General features: G+C 39.0%; 2 protein-coding genes across 6 annotated transcripts in view; both read left to right on the top strand.

Annotated features, from left to right (window-relative positions):
* Positions 1–18,445, top strand: part of AKT3 (AKT serine/threonine kinase 3) — a 404,883-nt gene that overhangs the window by 33,443 nt on the left and 352,995 nt on the right. The window lies entirely within an intron of this gene.
* LOC128595624 (60S ribosomal protein L27a-like) lies at positions 13,754–14,257 on the top strand. The gene has a single exon (XM_053604365.1). The coding sequence runs from the start codon at positions 13,772–13,774 to the stop codon at positions 14,216–14,218; it is 447 nt and encodes a 148-aa protein (XP_053460340.1). The 5' UTR covers positions 13,754–13,771; the 3' UTR covers positions 14,219–14,257.

The following is an 18,445-nucleotide window of genomic DNA, read 5'->3' on the forward strand; positions in this document are numbered from 1 at the left end:
GAAAGAAGGGGAAATTAATTATTTTTACTTTTTTTATCTTGAAGGTTTTAAATATGTAGAAAGGCTGAAAGTACAGTGTTACTGAACATAAACATCTTTAAAATTTTACCACATTTGCTGTACATAATACTTTAAGAAGTTTGATTCTGCCCTTTGAAAGAGGGTTGCAGATACTGCTCCATGTTCTCTAGTCTGAGTTTCCAAGAACAGAGTATTCATAACCACAACATCATTAACACTGCTGAGGAAATAAGCATATTCCACAATCATATCTAATATATTAGTCCAAAAAAGTTTATAATTTTTTTATCTAGGATAAAATCTAGGATGCATACAGTATGTTTGATTGTGTCTCTTTTCCCTCTTTTATTGTATGGTAATAAGATCTTGACATTATATTGCTATCTATGACAATTCTGTTTTTTTTCTTTTTTTTTTTTTTGAGGGTTTATGTGATTTACTTTGTAGAATGCCTACAAAATTCTGGCATTGCTCAATTTTCCCTTGTTATTAGATTCAGTTTGAACCTTTTTTAGTGAGAACACTATATGAATAGTATGTATGGCTCAGGAAAGTGACTACTGGATCTCTTCTCTATGAAGATAGATACTTTTTTCCCATTTATGTATCTGGATGATTACTCTCAACATCCAACATGCACTTTGGTTTTAATTGTTATTGGTGATACTTGCCTGAATCAATTTTTACATTATGCATTATAGGGAAATTACTTTTCAGTGGCCTTAGGTAATCTATATTTTTAAGGAAAGATGCCTTATCCCTACTGTAAGAACCCACTCTTGATTTTTCTTTTTAAAAGTTAATATATTGTTTGGATCCTGAATTTGAAGACATTTGTTGTTTGAGATCCATGTATGCTTATTTTCCTTAATGAGTAATTTTGAAAAACTTTGAATTAATTTAAAATAAGAAGTTAATAGATCTGTCAAATACTTTTAAAATTGCTAATAATGAGGCTCATCAAATAGTCATATGTTATTGAATGTCTGCTCAAGTGCAAGGACTCATGCTAGATAATACAATGTATTTAACATTAAAACTGGTAGCTTAGTGGCTGAGCTCTGTAATCCTAGCACTCTGGGAGGTGGATTGCTGAAGCTCAGGAGTTTGAGACCAGCCTGAGCAAGAGCAAGACCCTGTCTCTAATAAAATAGAACAACTCGACAAGCATGGGGGGAGGCTGAGGCAAGAGGATTGCTCGAGTCTAAGAGTTCGAAGTTGCTGTAAGCTATGACACCACAGCACTCTAGCCAGGGACAACAGAGAGAGATTCTGTATCAAAAAAGGGAGGTGGGGGGTAGCCCACAAGTACTTATCAGGTTTAGAAGGTAAGTTACGTGCTCATGTAAAGATGGGAGAGTATTTGTGGCAAGAAATCAAACTAAGTGAACAGTGTAATGAAGCAGTTCTTTTAGTGTTTAGAAAGCTAGCACTTTAATTTTGACGTTTGCCATGCATTTTCAGGTATAGTGCTAGTGTGGGCCATTATGAAAGTTTTGAGGTACACAAGAATCAAGAAATGTAAAATTTGAGTGGAAATGAATGAAGCTCTCCTGGCAATACCAATAAGCTGAGCCAGTTGAAATTTGCATGGGTCATTCTGAATGAATGCTGTAAACTCTGTTTCTTAGAAGTGAAATAGTGGACCATAACATAGTCACAAAACTTTCATAGTAACTAAAACAGCATGGTGCTGGCATAAGAACAGAGTCATGGACCTATGGATCAGAATAGAGAACCCAGAGATGAAACTTCATAGTCCCATCTGATTTTTGACAAAACAGATAAAAGCATACACTAGGGGAAAGGCTCCCTGTTCAATAAGTGCTGCTTAGGAAAACTGGATAGCCACATGTAAAAGACTGAGTCAGGATCTGGACCTATCACCACTCATCAACATTAACTTAAGATGGATAAAAAGACTTAAATCTAAGGTAGGAAACTCTTAAGAAGCCTAGAAGAAAATGTTGGATAATCTCTTAAGACTTTGGCCTAGGTAAAGAATTCATGAAGAAGACCCCAAAAGCAATCACAATAACAACCAATAAATGGGACCTGATCAAAATGAAAAGCTTCAGCATAGCCAAGGACATAATCAAAAAAGCAAATAGACAACCCACATAGTGGGAGAAAATACTTGCCTGCTATACATCTGATAAAGGACTGATAACCAGAATATACAAAGAACTCAAGCAAATCAGCAAGAAACAACCAAACAACCCCCTTAAAAAGTGGGCAAAAGACATGAACAGAAACTCTTCAAGGAAAGACATACTAATGGACAATAAACTCACGAAAAAATACTCAACATTTCTAATCATTAGGGAAATGCAAATCAAAACCACAATGAAATTCCTCCAGAAATGTCTCATATTGAAAGTCCCAAAACAATAGATACGTACATGGATGCAGAGAGAAAGGAACTCTTGCACGCTGTTGGTAGGACTGCAAACTAGTACGATCTCTATGGAAAACTATGTGGAGATAACCTCAAAGAACTCAAAATAGACCTACCATTTGATCCAGCATCCCACTGTTGCATGTATACCCAAAGGAAGAAAGGTCATTTGTATAAAGGATGAGCACCTGCCCTTGAATGTTGTTACAGCAGAACAATTCACAATCATAAAGATGTGGAAACATCCCAAGTGTCCACCAGTACATGAGTGGTTTAATAAAATGTGATATATGCATACTGTGGAGTACTACTCAGCCAGAAAGAAAAGTGGCAATCTGGTGTCTTTGTGACAACTTGGATGGAACTTGAGACCATTCTTCTGAATGAAACACCACAGGAATGGAGAAGCAGACATAGGTACTCAACACCAGGTTGGAACTGATTGATTAGCACTGAAGTGCACATATGGAAGTAAATATCAATGAAAATCCAGCTGGGGGGTGGGGAGGAGAGAAGGGGTAAATTCATACTCTTTGGGTATGGTGCACACTGCATGGAGGCCACGCTTACAACCTGGACTCAATTTGTACAAAAAACAAAGTATGTAAACAAAACACAAGTACCCCCTAATATCCTTAAAAAAACAAAAATGTTTGTAGTTTTTATTATGGAAGTTTATTTATGAAAGGTCTTAATGTGGTCATTGACATTCTGAACCTGAACCTTTCAAGCATTCTTTACGATGAACACTTGCCAAGTGTCTGCCATGTTATAGCAGCTAAAGAAACAAAAAGAATGAAACATGAACCTTGTCCCTGGGACACAGTTACTGGGTGAGATGAAAAACACAGGAATCTATACTACATAAAATCATAGAAAAGGGCGGTGGTAAAGTTATCTACATGGTGTCATGGCTGTGTAGAAGAGAGAACTACCACGTCATGTTGATTGGGGAGTGGATGTGTGACAGGAATGACCTCATAGAGGAAGTGGCATTTGAGACTGCCAGGAATTTTTGAGGTTGAGAATGGAAGAAGGGTATTTTAAAAGGTGGACCAACAAGCTGGGAAGTATGATTATGCATGCCATGGTTTTAGGGAGACAAGTGGTGCTATCTTTTAGAAAATTTAGGAGTGGTCTTGATTTGGGATGGAAAATGGTTATTAAGCCACTCTTTTTTTTTTTTTTTTTTTTGAGACAAATTTGTCCTGTTGCCTGGGCTAGAGTGCAGCTCCCATGCATAACTCACTGCAGCCTCAAACCCTGGGCTCAAGTGATTCTCCTGCCTCAGACTCCTGAGTAGCTGGGTCTATAGGTGCATGCCATCATACTCAACTGACTCCATATTTTTTGTAGCAGTGGGATTTCACTTTTCGCCAGCTGATCTGGAACTCCTGGCCTCAAGCAATTTTCCGGCCTCAGCCTCCTATAGTGTTGGGATTAAGGTGTGAGATAATACACCTGGCTACGGCTAGTTATTAAGCCTTTTGTGTGTGTGTGTGTGTGTGTGTGTGTGTGTGTGTGTGTGTAATTTTTTTCCTCATACTGGAGAACAGTGCGCTTGGAGTTTTAATGGTAGATCATTTTTTAGAAAAATATAAGGAAAGATAAGCATTGGAACTGAAGAATGAGCATGAGAAACGTGTTTTGTCACTGAGTGTGAAAGGAAAAGGAGGCCTCTTTAGAGAAATACAAAAGAAATTATTAGGAAGGAAGAGAGGTAAATATATGAAAAATAAGTGATGAAGAACGGGCTACTGGGATAGGAAATACTATAGTTGGCAGAGAAAGAATAATTGATGGAGTGAATAGTTGGGAGCAGATAAGAATCTAGGTCTAGTTCGTCCGGGGGGAGGTGAGCATGAGGAAAGAGCAGAGAGTGGAAAGAAGAAGGAACTGATACGTGATGGCTGCGATGTTCTCTATGAATTAGAGCAAAATCATCACAGTTTAGAACATCCTCTTCTGTTTAAATATCGCAGGAGCATAAATGGAGGAAGTCCCCAGCCATCCAGTGCAATCTATAGTTGCTGAGTGGCATGGCAGAAAGCTGAACAGGCTAGGAGGTAGCAACATAGTATGTTCTTCCACTAGAAAAATTTTTATACAAACAAAATATCAAACAACAAAATAATGTTATTTAAAAATGCAATTATTGTACAGCATAATGAGTACATTTAGTGATGCTTTATTGTATTTTTTAGAAATGCAAAGATAGTAGATGTTAAGTGATCTTATGGTAAAAATGATAACTGGGTGAGGTAATGCATTTGCTTGTTAGCAAGAGTTAGCTATTTCATATTGTGTACTCCAGGGCTATCCAGAAAGTATCCAGCCATGTAAAATGAAAAATAGACATAAATGGCTGGACACTTTCTGGACAGCTCCCATGTACTTCAGAACATGATGTTGTAAGTGATAAATGCATGCAATTTTATCTTTCAGGAAAACAATGCAATTATTGCTAATATATGAATATTCAATCTTATTTAGAAACACTAAATGCATTACTGGGTTTAATTTTAAAAGTTTTGTTACTACATAAATTAAAAAAATGTTTCATGTAGGTAAAATTATTCATTGATCTAGTTATTAAATGTTTTAAAATTTTGCAGTATATTATTTTTTGAACTCAGGACTCTTAAAATGTTAAGTGACAGGAGCCCAACTCAAGCTTAAGCAGTGAAGCAAAAATTAAAAGGGAGGGTGGATTTATTAAGTAAATGGAACTCCAAGGCAGTCTGATCCCAGGTCTGCCTGCATGTGGGAACCCTCGTGATGATGTCAGTGGTCTCTTTCTGCTTGTTAGTTTGCTCTGCTGCCATCTATGATGGCCTCATTCTCTTTTTTTTTTTTTTTTTTTTTGTAGAGACAAAGTCTCACTTTATGGCCCTCGGTAGAGTGCCGTGGCCTCACACAGCTCACAGCAACCTCCATCTCCTGGGCTTAAGCGATTCTCTTGCCTCAGCCTCCCGAGCAGCTGGGACTACGGGCGCCCGCCACAATGCCCGACTATTTTTTGGTTGCAGTTTGGCTGGGGCCGGGTTTGAACCCGCCACCCTCGGTATATGGGGCCGGCACCTTACCGACTGAGCCACAGGCGCCGCCCCAGTGGCCTCATTCTCAAGGAGGCTTTTTCTGTTCTGTGGTTACCAACAACTCCAGGGCAACATTATTACCATGGCCCACTATCTGGAAGGAAGATAGACTCCTTTCCGTGACTGGTGTAGTAAATATCATAATAGACTCTTTTTGGGTTCTTCCTTGTGGCAGTTTTCCATCGTTACTATCATTGTAGCCAAGAGCCACGGTCACAATGTACTCTGATAGTCTAGAGCCTGGGTTATCTTTTGAAGGAGGTCAACGTGGTTGTGAGTTGGAAGAGTGACAGCTCTTTAACATTTTGGCACATTTCCTTCCAGTCTTACCTGTGCATGTCTGTCTGTGTGCTTTGTGTGCTCGGATTAATACATGCTCTATGAAAAACAAGCAGTCTAATGAGGGCCTTGTACTGAAATCAAATCCCTTAGAAAGGAGTTAGCCTTTGATTACTTATATAAATGAGTCTTAATACCTTTTTTGGTTTATGGTTTCATAAAAATAACTTCAGAAGCTACCTAGGACTGGACTATAGTACTGTCCAGGTGAGACTGAATGACAAGACAGAGAAGATATGTAACAAAATCCTGAGGAAGAAGTTAGAAAGGTAATAACAAGAACATAAATAGAAAAGAGGTTTGGGCACTTGTAGCTCACTGGGTAGGGCGCTGGCCACATATGCCTGGGTTGGCAGGTTTGAACCTGGCCTGGGCCTGCTAAAACAACAGTGATGACTGTAATAACAACAACAAAGAACAGCCAGGTGTTGTGGTGGGCCAGCTACTTAGGAGGTGAGGCAAGAGAATCGCTTAAGCCCAAGATTCTGAGGTTGCTGTGAGCTGTGATGCCACAGCACTCACAACAGGGCGGCAGTGTGATACTCTGTCTCAAAACAAACAAACAAAGAAAGAAAACAGAAAAGAGGTTTGGTTTTTTGTTTATCCCAATGTTTGAATTAATTGATAAAATAGGCCATTTAGCATCCTTATCATATAGAAAGCTCTTCTAATAGTTATATATGTTATATCATTTAAGAATAATTACATTAAAGGGCCTGAATTGCCATGTTGTTAGGCATTCCTGTAAGAAAATATTAGAAACTTCCCCTTTCTCCATAACCTTCCACACTGTTCAACCCTCCAGTCAAAAGCAAATGAGTCTTCACTGGTAAGAACAGAGAATGTCAAATTGTACTAACTTGCTGTAGGGGTAGGAGGCTGCTATTTGAGTCATAAATGGCAAGTTTTCTGTTTTTATAAACCAATGTCTGGAATTCTAGGATTTCTCATTCAGTAAGTCTGAGGGACCTGAAAACCAATTAATTCATTATCCACCAAGTGTTGATGAATGCCTTTCCTATCATATTCTTATTACCATAGTGTGTAGCTACTGTTAGGTGTGCCAGGTGCCTGTTCTCTAGTTGGAGGACAGAGATAATAAATAATTAAGCAAACAGGATAATTTCATATAGTGTAAGTGTTATGAAGAAAGTAAACCATAGTACTAGAGAAAAGGAGATAACGTTGCATAGGGTTGTCTTGGGAGGAATCTTTAAAGCGGTTAACTTGTTTTTACCTTCCTATAAAATTGCTTTTTACACTTGTGGTAAAGCTGGGCATGCTGGCTCACGCCTATAATCCTAGCACTCTGGGGGGCCGAGGAGGGTGGATTGCTTGAGCTCTTGAGTTTGAGACCAGCCTGAGCAAAAAAGCGAGACCCTGTCTCTACTCAAAACAGAAAAATTGAGGCAAGAGGATCATTTGAACCCAGGAGTTGGAGATTGCTGTGAGCTTTAACGCCATGGCACTGTACCCAGGGCAACAGCTTGAAGACTCTGTCTCAAAAAGAAGGAAAAAATAGTTGTGGTGAAAAATACATAACAAAATTTACCATTTAAGCAATAAATCCTTTCTTTCTCTCCTTCCTGCCACCAGCAACCACCATTCTTTCTGCCTCTATGAATTTGATTGCTCTAGATACCTCATATAAGTAGAATCATACAATATTTAGTGTTTTGTGACTGGTTTATTTCCCTTAGCATAATGTCTTCAAAGTTCATCCATGCTGTAGCATGTGTCAGAATGTCCTTTCGTAAGACTAATGTTCCATTGTATGGTTGTACCACATTAAGTCTTTTCAGCTCAGAGATGAGATCTGAAGAATGAGAAGGAATCATGCATGCAAAGAGCTAGAAGAAGAATGTTACAGGCAGGGGAAATCGCAAGTACAAAGGTCCTGAGATAGCAATAAACTTGCTGGTGTTCAAGGAATAAACAGAAGGCCAGTATGGCCAGGATAGAATGATGGAAAGTGGGAGCAAAGAATGTTATTTCTGAGATTAGAGGTTGGTGTACGTAGACCATATCATTTCAGGCTTTGAAAGACTTTGGCTTTTGTTCTAAGTGCAGTGGGAAGTTGCTTATGAGGAAGTTTTAAGTGAAGAAGTGATTTAGTTTGATTTTCATTAAACAGCAAAAGCAAAAAACACCCAGGCTGCTGTGTGGACAAGCCTCCCAGTGGTTTGGATGCAGGTCTGTGATCATGCTTTGAGACACAGGAATTCAGTCCTTGTGATGAGCCCTAAAGCCAGTATCCTAAGACAGCTGATCTCAGAAGAGCTCCATCGGGGCTTCTGACCAAAAATGACAGATTGGCTCTAACTTTGTCTCCTCTCCCTCTCTAATCTTGCCTAAATTGAAGAACAAAAAAGAAACTATGAGGGATTACAACAGGAGGTAGAAATTGCTATTTTATTTACGTAGTAAAGCAGTGGATAGGTGGTAAATGCCTCTTGAGGAAATGTCACAGTACCTCTAAGTGCATAGTACTGCCCGTAAGAAGTGCAGTAGTTTGTCTCTGAAGCTCTAAAGAGGCTCAGCATTTGTAGGCATCAGATACTAAGTAGAGCCAGAAACAACTGGATTGGTTGGAAAATCTGTCTGTTTACTGACAGGTGAAATCCATTATCAGGCTCTCTCCCTGTGCACCTTTGTAGATGGGTGACTCCCTTACCCAACCCCCTGGCCTCAGGAGACCAAGGTTTATTCTCCACAAAATTAAAGAAGAGGTGTCTGGACTCTAAATTATGGGTAGTGGAGTGTTGATTGGTTTTAAACAGGTGTCCATCTTCTTTTTTTTTTTTTTTTCTGTAGAGACAGAGTCTCACTGTACCGCCCTGGGGTAGAGTGCCCTGATGTCACAGGACTCACAGCAACCTCTAACTCTTGGGCTTACGCGATTCTCTTGCCTCAGCCTCCCAAGCAGCTGGGACTACAGGCACCCGCCACAATGCCCGGCTATTTTTTTGTTGCAGTTTGGCCGGGGCTGGATTTGAACCCGCCACCCTCAGTATATGGGGCCGGTGCCCTACTCACTGAGCCACAGGTGCCGCTCAGGTGTCCATCTTCTGGGAAGACTGAAGGTATGAGCGCCTTCAGATACTGATGGGCTCTCTGCTGAGAACACCTCAGCCAATTCTGTCACTTGTCAGTCCCTTTTCCCTCACACAGATCTTCCATTCAGTTTTCTATACGGCCTCATTGTTAAATGTGAATTAATGATCCAAGACCTTTGAAGATTGCGGGAAGCCTGCAATATGAAAAGATAGGTCCAAATAAACAGAACTAAAGAGTTGGAAGACGGAGTGGTACTTGGAGCATTGGGAGAAAACAGACACTATAAAGGATTTTAAAAAACTTTAAAAAACTCTAATGTTGGGCGGCGCCTGTGGCTCAAGGAGTAGGGCGCCGGTCCCATATGCCAGAGGTGGCGGGTTCAAACCCAGACCCGGCCAAAAAAAAAAAAAAAACTCTAATGTTTTCAGAGATGACACGTATTTTTCTCCCCATTAAAATGATAGTGAGTACATATAAAAGTATAAGTCCATGAGGGCAAAAACTGGATGAGGGTAAAAGTATAAGTCCATGAGGGCAAAAACTGGATGAGGGAGGACAGTAGATGAACAATATCAACTAAATATTGGAAGCTAAGGGGCGGCACCTGTGGCTCAAGGAGTAGGGCGCCAGTCCAATATGCCAGAGGTGGCGGGTTCAAACCTAGCCCCGGCTAAAAACCAAAAAAAAAAAAAAAAAAAAAAAATACATATATATATATGTTGGAAGCTAAGAACTTGATGTGTGAGTGGTAACTGATTTAGCACAGCTGAAAAGGCAGAAACTTTGTCTTACTGTATCGGTTGTGCAATCAAAGATTGGTCTCCCTTTATTCAGTGGTGTGCTTTGCTCTGTTTGGACAGCCGTTCTTGTTTTTGAGCAGTGTGGTCTGCCTCGAGTGAAGCTGATAATGGGTTGTCCACCAGTGAAGAAAACCAGAATTATTAAAATGTAGTTCTTGTTTTTTTATGGTTCTCCTAAGCAGTAATACATTATACTCTTCTCATGTGTGTGAGCCAACATTTTATAGGAGTAGGTAGCTAATGCTTTCCTGCATGGCAGGATTGAAAATAATGCTAGAAAAGAAAATATAAATTCAATTTAAGAACATAACCTTAATTTTGTTTGTAAACTAATTGTTGAAAACTTGGTACTTCTTTTTGAAATACAGTAGAATCTCCACGGTTAACCACCTTCCTACATCGACCACCTCAAGGTGACCTGGTTTTCTTAAACAGGACATGTACCACATGTTCATGTCAGTATAGAAGGCCTAGTTCCTTATGTTGATTGGTTTGTTACAGTCCCTTGAGTGGTCCACTTACAGAGATTCTACTTTAATATAATAAATGGTGGTTAGACTCCCAAACCAAACTTTAAAAGACATTTTGCCTGCAACTAAATGGGCATTGGTGAGTTCTCAGGGAGACTTAACCACTTCGAACAATTTTTTTTTTTTTTTTTGAGATAGAGTCTCAAGCTGTCGCCTTGGATAGAGTGCTGTGGCGACACAGCTCACAGCATCCTCAAACTCTTGGGTGTAAGTGATTCTCTTGCCTCAGCCTCCCAAGTAGTTGGGACTACAGGTGCCTACCACAATGCCCAGCTATTTTTTGTGTGTTGTTGTAGTTGTAATTGTTTTAGCTGGCCCACCCTGGGTTCGAACTCACCAGCCTCGGTGTATGTGGCTGGCACCCTACCCACTGAGCTATGGGTGCCGCCTATATAATATTTTTTAATAAAGAAATAATTTTTTGAGGTAAAATGGCCACATGAATTTAGAGTTAGATTTGAGTTCAAATCTTGCCTTTGCCATTTTTCTGCTGTGTAACTTTGGGTAAATTGTCTAGTGTTTTTGAGTCTTAAGTAAAATGAGAGTGATATCTAATCAGAGGGTAGTTTTGATGATTAAGTGTAATGAAAGTAGCTAGCTCCGGGATCCAGTGGAATCAATAAATGTTAATTTATTCACTTTACTGTTCTGTGGTATATATTTGGTAAGAGGGAACATTGGTTTTCTACATCCAAAGCCAAGTGCAGTCAGTTAAAAGTGTATAATACAATTTTTGAAATGGAATTCCTGTCTTATTTACTTGCAGCATGTGTATTCTTTGTTATTTGATTTATTTGCCACTGAATGCTGGTAGAAAGAGCACAGGGAGTGGACTGAGGGGATCCAGCATAGCCAGCCAGTTCTGCTGCAAACTAGGTGTATAATGTCGTATATATTATTACTTCCCTACTTTGGATCTCATTCCTGATTTGCAAAGTGAAAGTGTTATATCACAGTATGATTTTTAAAAGTTTGTTTCCATTCTTATGTTATCTGATCCTGGGATCTGTGAAACTGAAGGTATCTTTTTTGTGACCTGTGTTGTATGCGGTGTTGAGGCTTGTGACACATTTACTGTGATAAAGCCAGCTTATTGTGTTTGGAGGTTTGGAGGCAGTTAGACACTACAAGACTAATGGCTAATGTTGGGCTTTCTCATTGGAAGATAGTTCTACCTATGAAACCTGATTTTGAGTGAGAATATACTAGGGGAGGCTGTTGCTTTTCTTCTACAGAAATCTTCCTGCAGTGATCTTTTGCTGGTGTTCACATGAAGCTATCACCTTTATTTTCAAAGTCATACAGATTTCACCCTTGCTCTTATAAATCCTTCTCCTCATACCATAGTTGTTATCATTGCTAGGACGATTTGGAGAGAGTGTGTGTGTGTTTTAAATCATGTTAAATGATTATAATGTAGATCTCAGCTCAGTTGTCACTGCTAAAGGAATCCTTCTCTGATCTCCAGGTTAAATCATGTTATTTGCTTTAATGGCTGTTTCCCTATTCATAATTAGGGTTATATGTGTATATATGTGTATGTAATTTCATAATATCTTTTCAGCTAGACTGAAAACGCTGGGAGGTCAGTGACTACACCTCTTTTGCTGACTTTTATCTATTATGTCTGGCCCATAATTGGTATTCAGTATATATTTTGGAATAAGTTCTAAATTAATATTGTTCCCCCACAAATAATAATTGAATAGAAATGTAATGGTAAATAAAAACTCAGAAGGCTTAGAGTTACAATTTTAGCCTTTACTACAGCAGTTCTCAACTGTCGCGACCCACAGGAACTGTATTAAAGGGTCGTGGCATTAAGAAAGTTGAGAACCACTGCTTTACTACCAAATAATGAATTTAACAGGAAAGCATAATCAAGGTGGTTGTATAAATGACTTTTATTATTGTTTATGCAAGAATAGTGAACAATCCTTAGTACAGGAAGCAACTTTTAAAAACAGCTGGCAAACTAAGAAGTCAAACTGTCCTTGACCCATAGATCAAGTGTTTTAGAGCTTGAGTTTCCTTAAATCTTCATTTGAGAATAAACATTTTGACTCAATGAAGGATTTATTCCATTACTTTTTGGTCTACATAAACAAAGAGCCTAACAAAATTTGCTAAAAAAAATTTTTTTTTTCTGAATTTATAGCTCTATTTAAAAAAAGTTAGTTTCCTTTCAAGTGCATAACATTGTACAATGAGCTCAGCTATATTCACAGATAAACATGTTGATTCATTCTGCCCAAAGCCCCTGAATGAAGCCTGGAGGGGTACAGTTTGTTCTTTACTCTGCCCCATGGCAAATGTTTTTCTTCCTCTTCTGCCTGTTGAGGGAAGGGGACTGGAATAAATGACTCCCCTTATTCAGGCCTTCCTGAATTGTTTAAGGAGGGAAGGGACAAAGATTTCTTTACCATTTACTTATCCTTTGTCTTACTTTAATTCTTGTCATTAATATGAATCATATGCACTCATACTGTAATGTACATGTTGAATTATTAATTTATTGTCATCTATTCACAGGCTTTATAAAACCATTTTATTTAATGCTTTGTTTGGAGTAATCTGTTGCTTTAAGGCATAATAAATCAGGTGTCTTCAAGTGTGTTGCATTTTGAGTATGCACTTAATTTTGAAAGGAGGGAGAAATATGCTACATCTAATGGAGTTGAGTAGTACATATATAGTTGGCTCTTTGTATCCATTCATGGTTTTTGCATCCATGGATTCTACCAACAGTTGATTGAAAATGTTACAGAAAACCAAGACAAGGGTGTCCACTGTTACCACTTCTATTCAACATAGACTGGAAGTCCTATAAGGCCAGAGCAGTTAGGCAAGAGAAAGAAATGGTATCCATATTAGGAAAGAGGAGGTCAAACTATCCTAGTCCACTGACAATATGATCTCATATCTAGAAAACTCTAAAGATTGTACCAAAAGACTCCCAGAGTTGATAGATAAATTCAGCAAAGTCTTAGGTACAAATCAGTAGCATTTTTAGCATTTTTTTTTTTTTTTTTTTGGAGACAGAGTCTCAGTTTTTTTTTTTTTTTTTTGAAACAGTCTCACTAAGTTGCCCTTGGTAGAGTGCTGTGGCATCCCAGCTCACAGTAACCTACAACTCTTGGGTTTAAGCAATTCTCTTGCCTAAGCTTCCCAAGTAGCTGGGACTACAGTCACCCACCACAATGCTCAGCTATTTTTGTTGTTGTTGTTGTTGCAGTTGTCATTTTTTTTTTTTTTTTTTTGCTGGCCTGGGCGGGGTTTGAACCTGCCAGCCTCGGTGTATGTGGCCAGTGCCTTACCCCACTGAGCTATAGGCGCTTCCCACATCAGTAGCATTTTTATATACTAGTAACAGTTGAGAGTCCAATCAAGGACTCAATATCATTTACAACAGCTACCAAGAAAATAAAATGCCTCCTTAACCAAAGAGATGAAAGATCTTTATAAGGAGAACTATGAGACATTGGTGAAAGAAATCATAAATGACGCTCTTTTGTCTCAGCCGCCGACATGCCATCCAGATTGAGGAAGACCTGGAAGCTTCGGGGCCACGTGAGCCACGGCCATGGCCATATCGGCAAACACAGGAAGCACCCAGGAGGCCGAGGTAATGCTGGTGGCATGCATCATCACAGGATTAACTTCGACAAATATCACCCAGGTTACTTTGGGAAAGTTGGTATGAGGCATTACCACTTAAAGAGGAACCAGAGCTACTGCCCAACTGTCAACCTTGATAAATTGTGGACATTGGTCAGTGAGCAGACACGGGTAAATGCTGCCAAAAACAAGACAGGAGTTGCTCCCATCATTGATGTAGTACGATGGGGCTACTACAAAGTTCTGGGGAAGGGAAAACTCCCAAAGCAGCCAGTCATTGTGAAGGCCAAATTCTTCAGCAGAAGAGCTGAAGAGAAGATTAAGGGTACTGGAGGGGCTTGTGTCCTGGTGGCTTGAAGCCAAATGGAGCGGAGGTTCATTAAATGCTATTTCCTTGTGGTCTGGAAAAAAAAAAAAAAGGAATCATAAATGACACAAACAAATGGAAAAACATCCCATTCTCATGGATTGCTAGACTAAACATTATTAATATGTCCGTACTGCCCAAAGTGATTTATGGATTGAATGTATTCCACATTGAAATACCAATATCATATTTTACAGAACTAGAAAAAAAATTCTGTGCTTCATTTGGAACCAAAATAGAGCCCTAAAATCCTTTGGCAATCCTAAGCAAAAAGAACCAATCTGGAGATATCATATTATTTGATTTCACATTATACTATAAGGCTATAATAACCAAAACAGCATAGCACTGGTGTGAAAGTAGACCAATGGAACAGATTAGAGACCCAGAAATAGAACAGTCTACCAACAACCAACTGTTCCTCAACAAAGAATACAACACTAGAGAAAGGAAGCCCCATTCAATAAATGGTACTGGGAAAACTGGATAGCCACATGAAGAAGAATGAAACAGGACTCCCTATCTCTTGCCATATACAGAAATTAATTCAAGATGGGTAACAGAGTTAAATGTAAGGCATTAGGAAAAACTCTTCTAGACATTGGCCTAGCCAAAGAATTTATGAGTAAGACCCCAAAGGGAAATACAACAATAACAAAAATAAATAATTGGGACTTAATTAAATTCAAATGCTTCTGCACAGTGACGGAAATAAAGAGTAAATAGACAACCAACAGAATGGGAGAAAATATTTGCATTTGATTTAGGACTAATATCCAGAATATAGGAAGAAATCAGAGAAAACCCCATTAAAAAGTGGGCAAAAGACATGAACAGACATTTTACAAAAAAAGATAGACAAATGGCCAACAAACATGGAAAAATGCCTAACATCACTAATCATCAAGGAAGTGCAAATTGAAACCACAATGTGATACTACCTTACCACTGTTAGAATGGCCTTTCTTTTGATAAAGGAAGCCATATTATCCGAAAGACCCATGCCCTTGAATGTTTATTGCAGCACAATTTAAAACTGTAAAGATACGGAATTAACTGAAGTGCCCATCACTTCATGAGTAGTTTAGGAAAATGTAGTGTATACAAACACACACACACACCAGGGAGGACTACTTAACCATAAAAATTGTGAAATAATGTCATGTGCAGCAACTCAAATGGAACTAGAAGACCGTTATTCTAAGTGAAGCATCTCGGGAATGGAAAGATAAACATTGCATGTACTCATTAATAATTGGGAGATAAATGATGGGTGCACATGGGCACAAAGAGAAGTAGAAGGCTTTGGAAATCAAGAATGGGGGAGTGAGAGGAGGGTGCGGAGTTAAGTAGTTACCAGGTACAATGAACACTACTCTGGTGATGGGCACTCTAAGCCCCATTTTTTTTTTAGTTTATTTTTTTTGTAGAGACAGAGTCTCACTTTACTGCCCTCAGTAGAGTGCCATGATGTCACAGGACTCACAGCAACCTCTAACTCTTGGGCTTACGCGATTCTCTTGCCTCAGCCTCCCAAGCAGCTGGGACTACAGGCGCCCGCCACAACGCCCAGCTATTTTTTGGTTGCAGTTTGGCCGGGGCTGGGTCCGAACCCGCCATCCTCGGCATATGGGGCCGGCGCCCTACTCACTGAGCCACAGGCGCCGCCTTTTCTTTTTTAAAAATTAATTAATTTATTTACTTACGTTTTTGAGACAGAGTCTTACCTGGTTGTTCTGGCTAGAGTGCTGTGTTGTCATAGCTCACAGCAACCTCAAACTCTTGGGCTCAAGTGATTATCTTGCCTTGGCCTCCTGAGTAGCTGGGACTGTAGGCACTTACCACAGTGCCCGACTAGTTTTAGAGACAGGGTCTTGCTCTTTCTCAGGCTGGTCTTGAACTCCTGAGCTTAAGCGATCACTTGCTTTGGCCTCCAGAGTGCTAGGATTACAGGTGCGAGCCACTGCTCCTGGCCTTAACTCTGTGTTTTGGCATACATTCTTTCCTATGTTTTGTAATGTGTTACATGCCATGAATTTGCAAAGATTTTAAGATACCTTCCTTGCCCTCACGTAGCTTATTATCTGTTTACCATTGCCCAAAGTGTCCATCATTAGTGGGTAGGTTTTCCTCAAAAATAGATTACTGTCTTTGATTAAGTTTTGGAAATACTGCAACTGAAGAACGTTGAAGGTTTCTTTAATACAAGGTTCCCAAAGGTGTATATTATGGAATTCCAGAAAGTGACTATACTTCACAAGGTTTTCCAGACATTACTGATAACAATCGTTTTTGTCGTGAAACTTCTCAGGGGGGATCTTAGGGGAATGGAGGTTGTGAGAAAGTGGCAGTAGCATATTTTGGAAGAGGACAATTTGTGCGCCCACTTTGGGAAACATTGGACTAATGTCATGTTCTTATCTAGCTGATGCCTCTGAATGCTGTCTCAAAAGTCTGGTGTTTACTGAAAATCTCTGTTCTTCTTAATCCTTTATAGGTGGGATGAAGGCCTTGGCTCTTTTGATTGAATTATTAAAAACAGAGATTAGGAAATATGAAAAGTAGCACATATCATCTCAAATTTAGCATTTCTCAAAGCAGACTAGTCACTTCTTCCAAAGCAGTTAGTCACCCTGTCTAGCTTTCCTATCTTGATTATGCAGTTTTTCCCTTTTCTAGGCACTTAGCTTTGAAAACAGTCATTGAGTTTTTCTTTTGTGTTACCCAACCCTGTCCTTATCTCCTATAACCACATACTGGCTAATTTTTCCTTAAAATTCATCCTTTTTTCCCCTCTTCCTTCTGGTCATCTGGCTTAGGTTCGCAGGAAGTAGGTAGTGAGTGAATATTTGTCAAATTATTGGATCTGGACTGCTGTAACGTGTGCTTCTAGGCTCTCCACGTGCTTTTCAGTTCTGTCCCACTTTGTTTATGTCGTGTGTGTGATTTATGTTGAATCTTTGCTCCAAGACCTCAGTAGCTCTCTGTTGGCTTAGGAAAATTGTTCAAATGTCCTAACCTGTCACTAGTGTCGGGCACCAATCTACCATTCAAGCCTTCGACTTCACTACATAATATATGCTCTCTTCAAATGATACTATTGCTCACCATTTCTCAAGAAGTTTTTACTTTTACAGCTTCTATTTGGTGGTATGTGTCTGTCATCCCTTCCACTAGTAATGCTTTTTCTTTAAAAATACATAATCACCTAAGTCTCATCCTTCAACAAAATTCACTTACATTGTGATACCTCCGTAATCTCTTCAGCTGACAGTGTTGTTTTTCTTGGATTTTCTCTGTAAATATAACTTTGTACTACTCTTTTGGTGCTATTCATATATGTTATGATAGATACTTATATCCTTGGCTTTTCTCCTTGAAGCTTTTCTATTTCTTAAGGCAGTATGGTATTGAGGTTGGCTGCTATTACCTCCATATCTCACTGGATTAGTATAATTTGAATTCTGTTTCTTTCTCAGTAAAGTTCGGACCAAGCACTATATTCCTTATTGGTAGACTTACTCTGTCTTGTGGTTCCACTGTCTTCACCAAATGAGGTTTATCAACTTGTATTCATTGGCCTGAAGCTGGAAAAAGAAAGAACCTAGAAGAATAGGGGATGTTTTTAGTGGGCTGGGACTGAAAGTAGCATTCCTCATTTCTCACATTTATTATCTAGAACTCAGTGAAATGGCATATTTGACTGCAAGGGAGAGTGTGAAGCATGTGCCTGGGAAGACGTGTTTGTGAACACATGGCAGCTCATCCAAGTGTTTAGAAGCTTGCACTCTGCATTTTTTTTCTATATTAACCTGGATTTTAATTCTGGCTGTTACCACTTACCAGTGATCTTGAACAAGTTACGTATCTTCTCATCTGTGAGATTTAAGTAATAAATGCAGGTAGAGTAATTGGCATATAATACTTACTCAGATTTAGCTGGCAGCATCATCCTTAGTGACATACCTTGTACCTTTGTTGCGTAGATGCTTATTAAATAAATGTTAAATAAATTTAAACATAGCTCTTGAAGTAGTTTCTGGTGTCTTAATTCCTTTTCTTTAGTTAACATTATTATGGTGAGAACTATCAAAAGATCTATCTATACCAGAACTTATGGATTTTATTATACTAATTTTTTTATTCTTAGAAAACTGAGTATTTCGTAAACGTACTTTAAAAAGAAGAATGAACAACAGTATTTTTAGAGAGGAGAT

This window comes from Nycticebus coucang, chromosome 10 (assembly GCF_027406575.1).
Source record: "Nycticebus coucang isolate mNycCou1 chromosome 10, mNycCou1.pri, whole genome shotgun sequence".
Classification (NCBI taxonomy): Eukaryota; Metazoa; Chordata; class Mammalia; order Primates; family Lorisidae; genus Nycticebus; species Nycticebus coucang.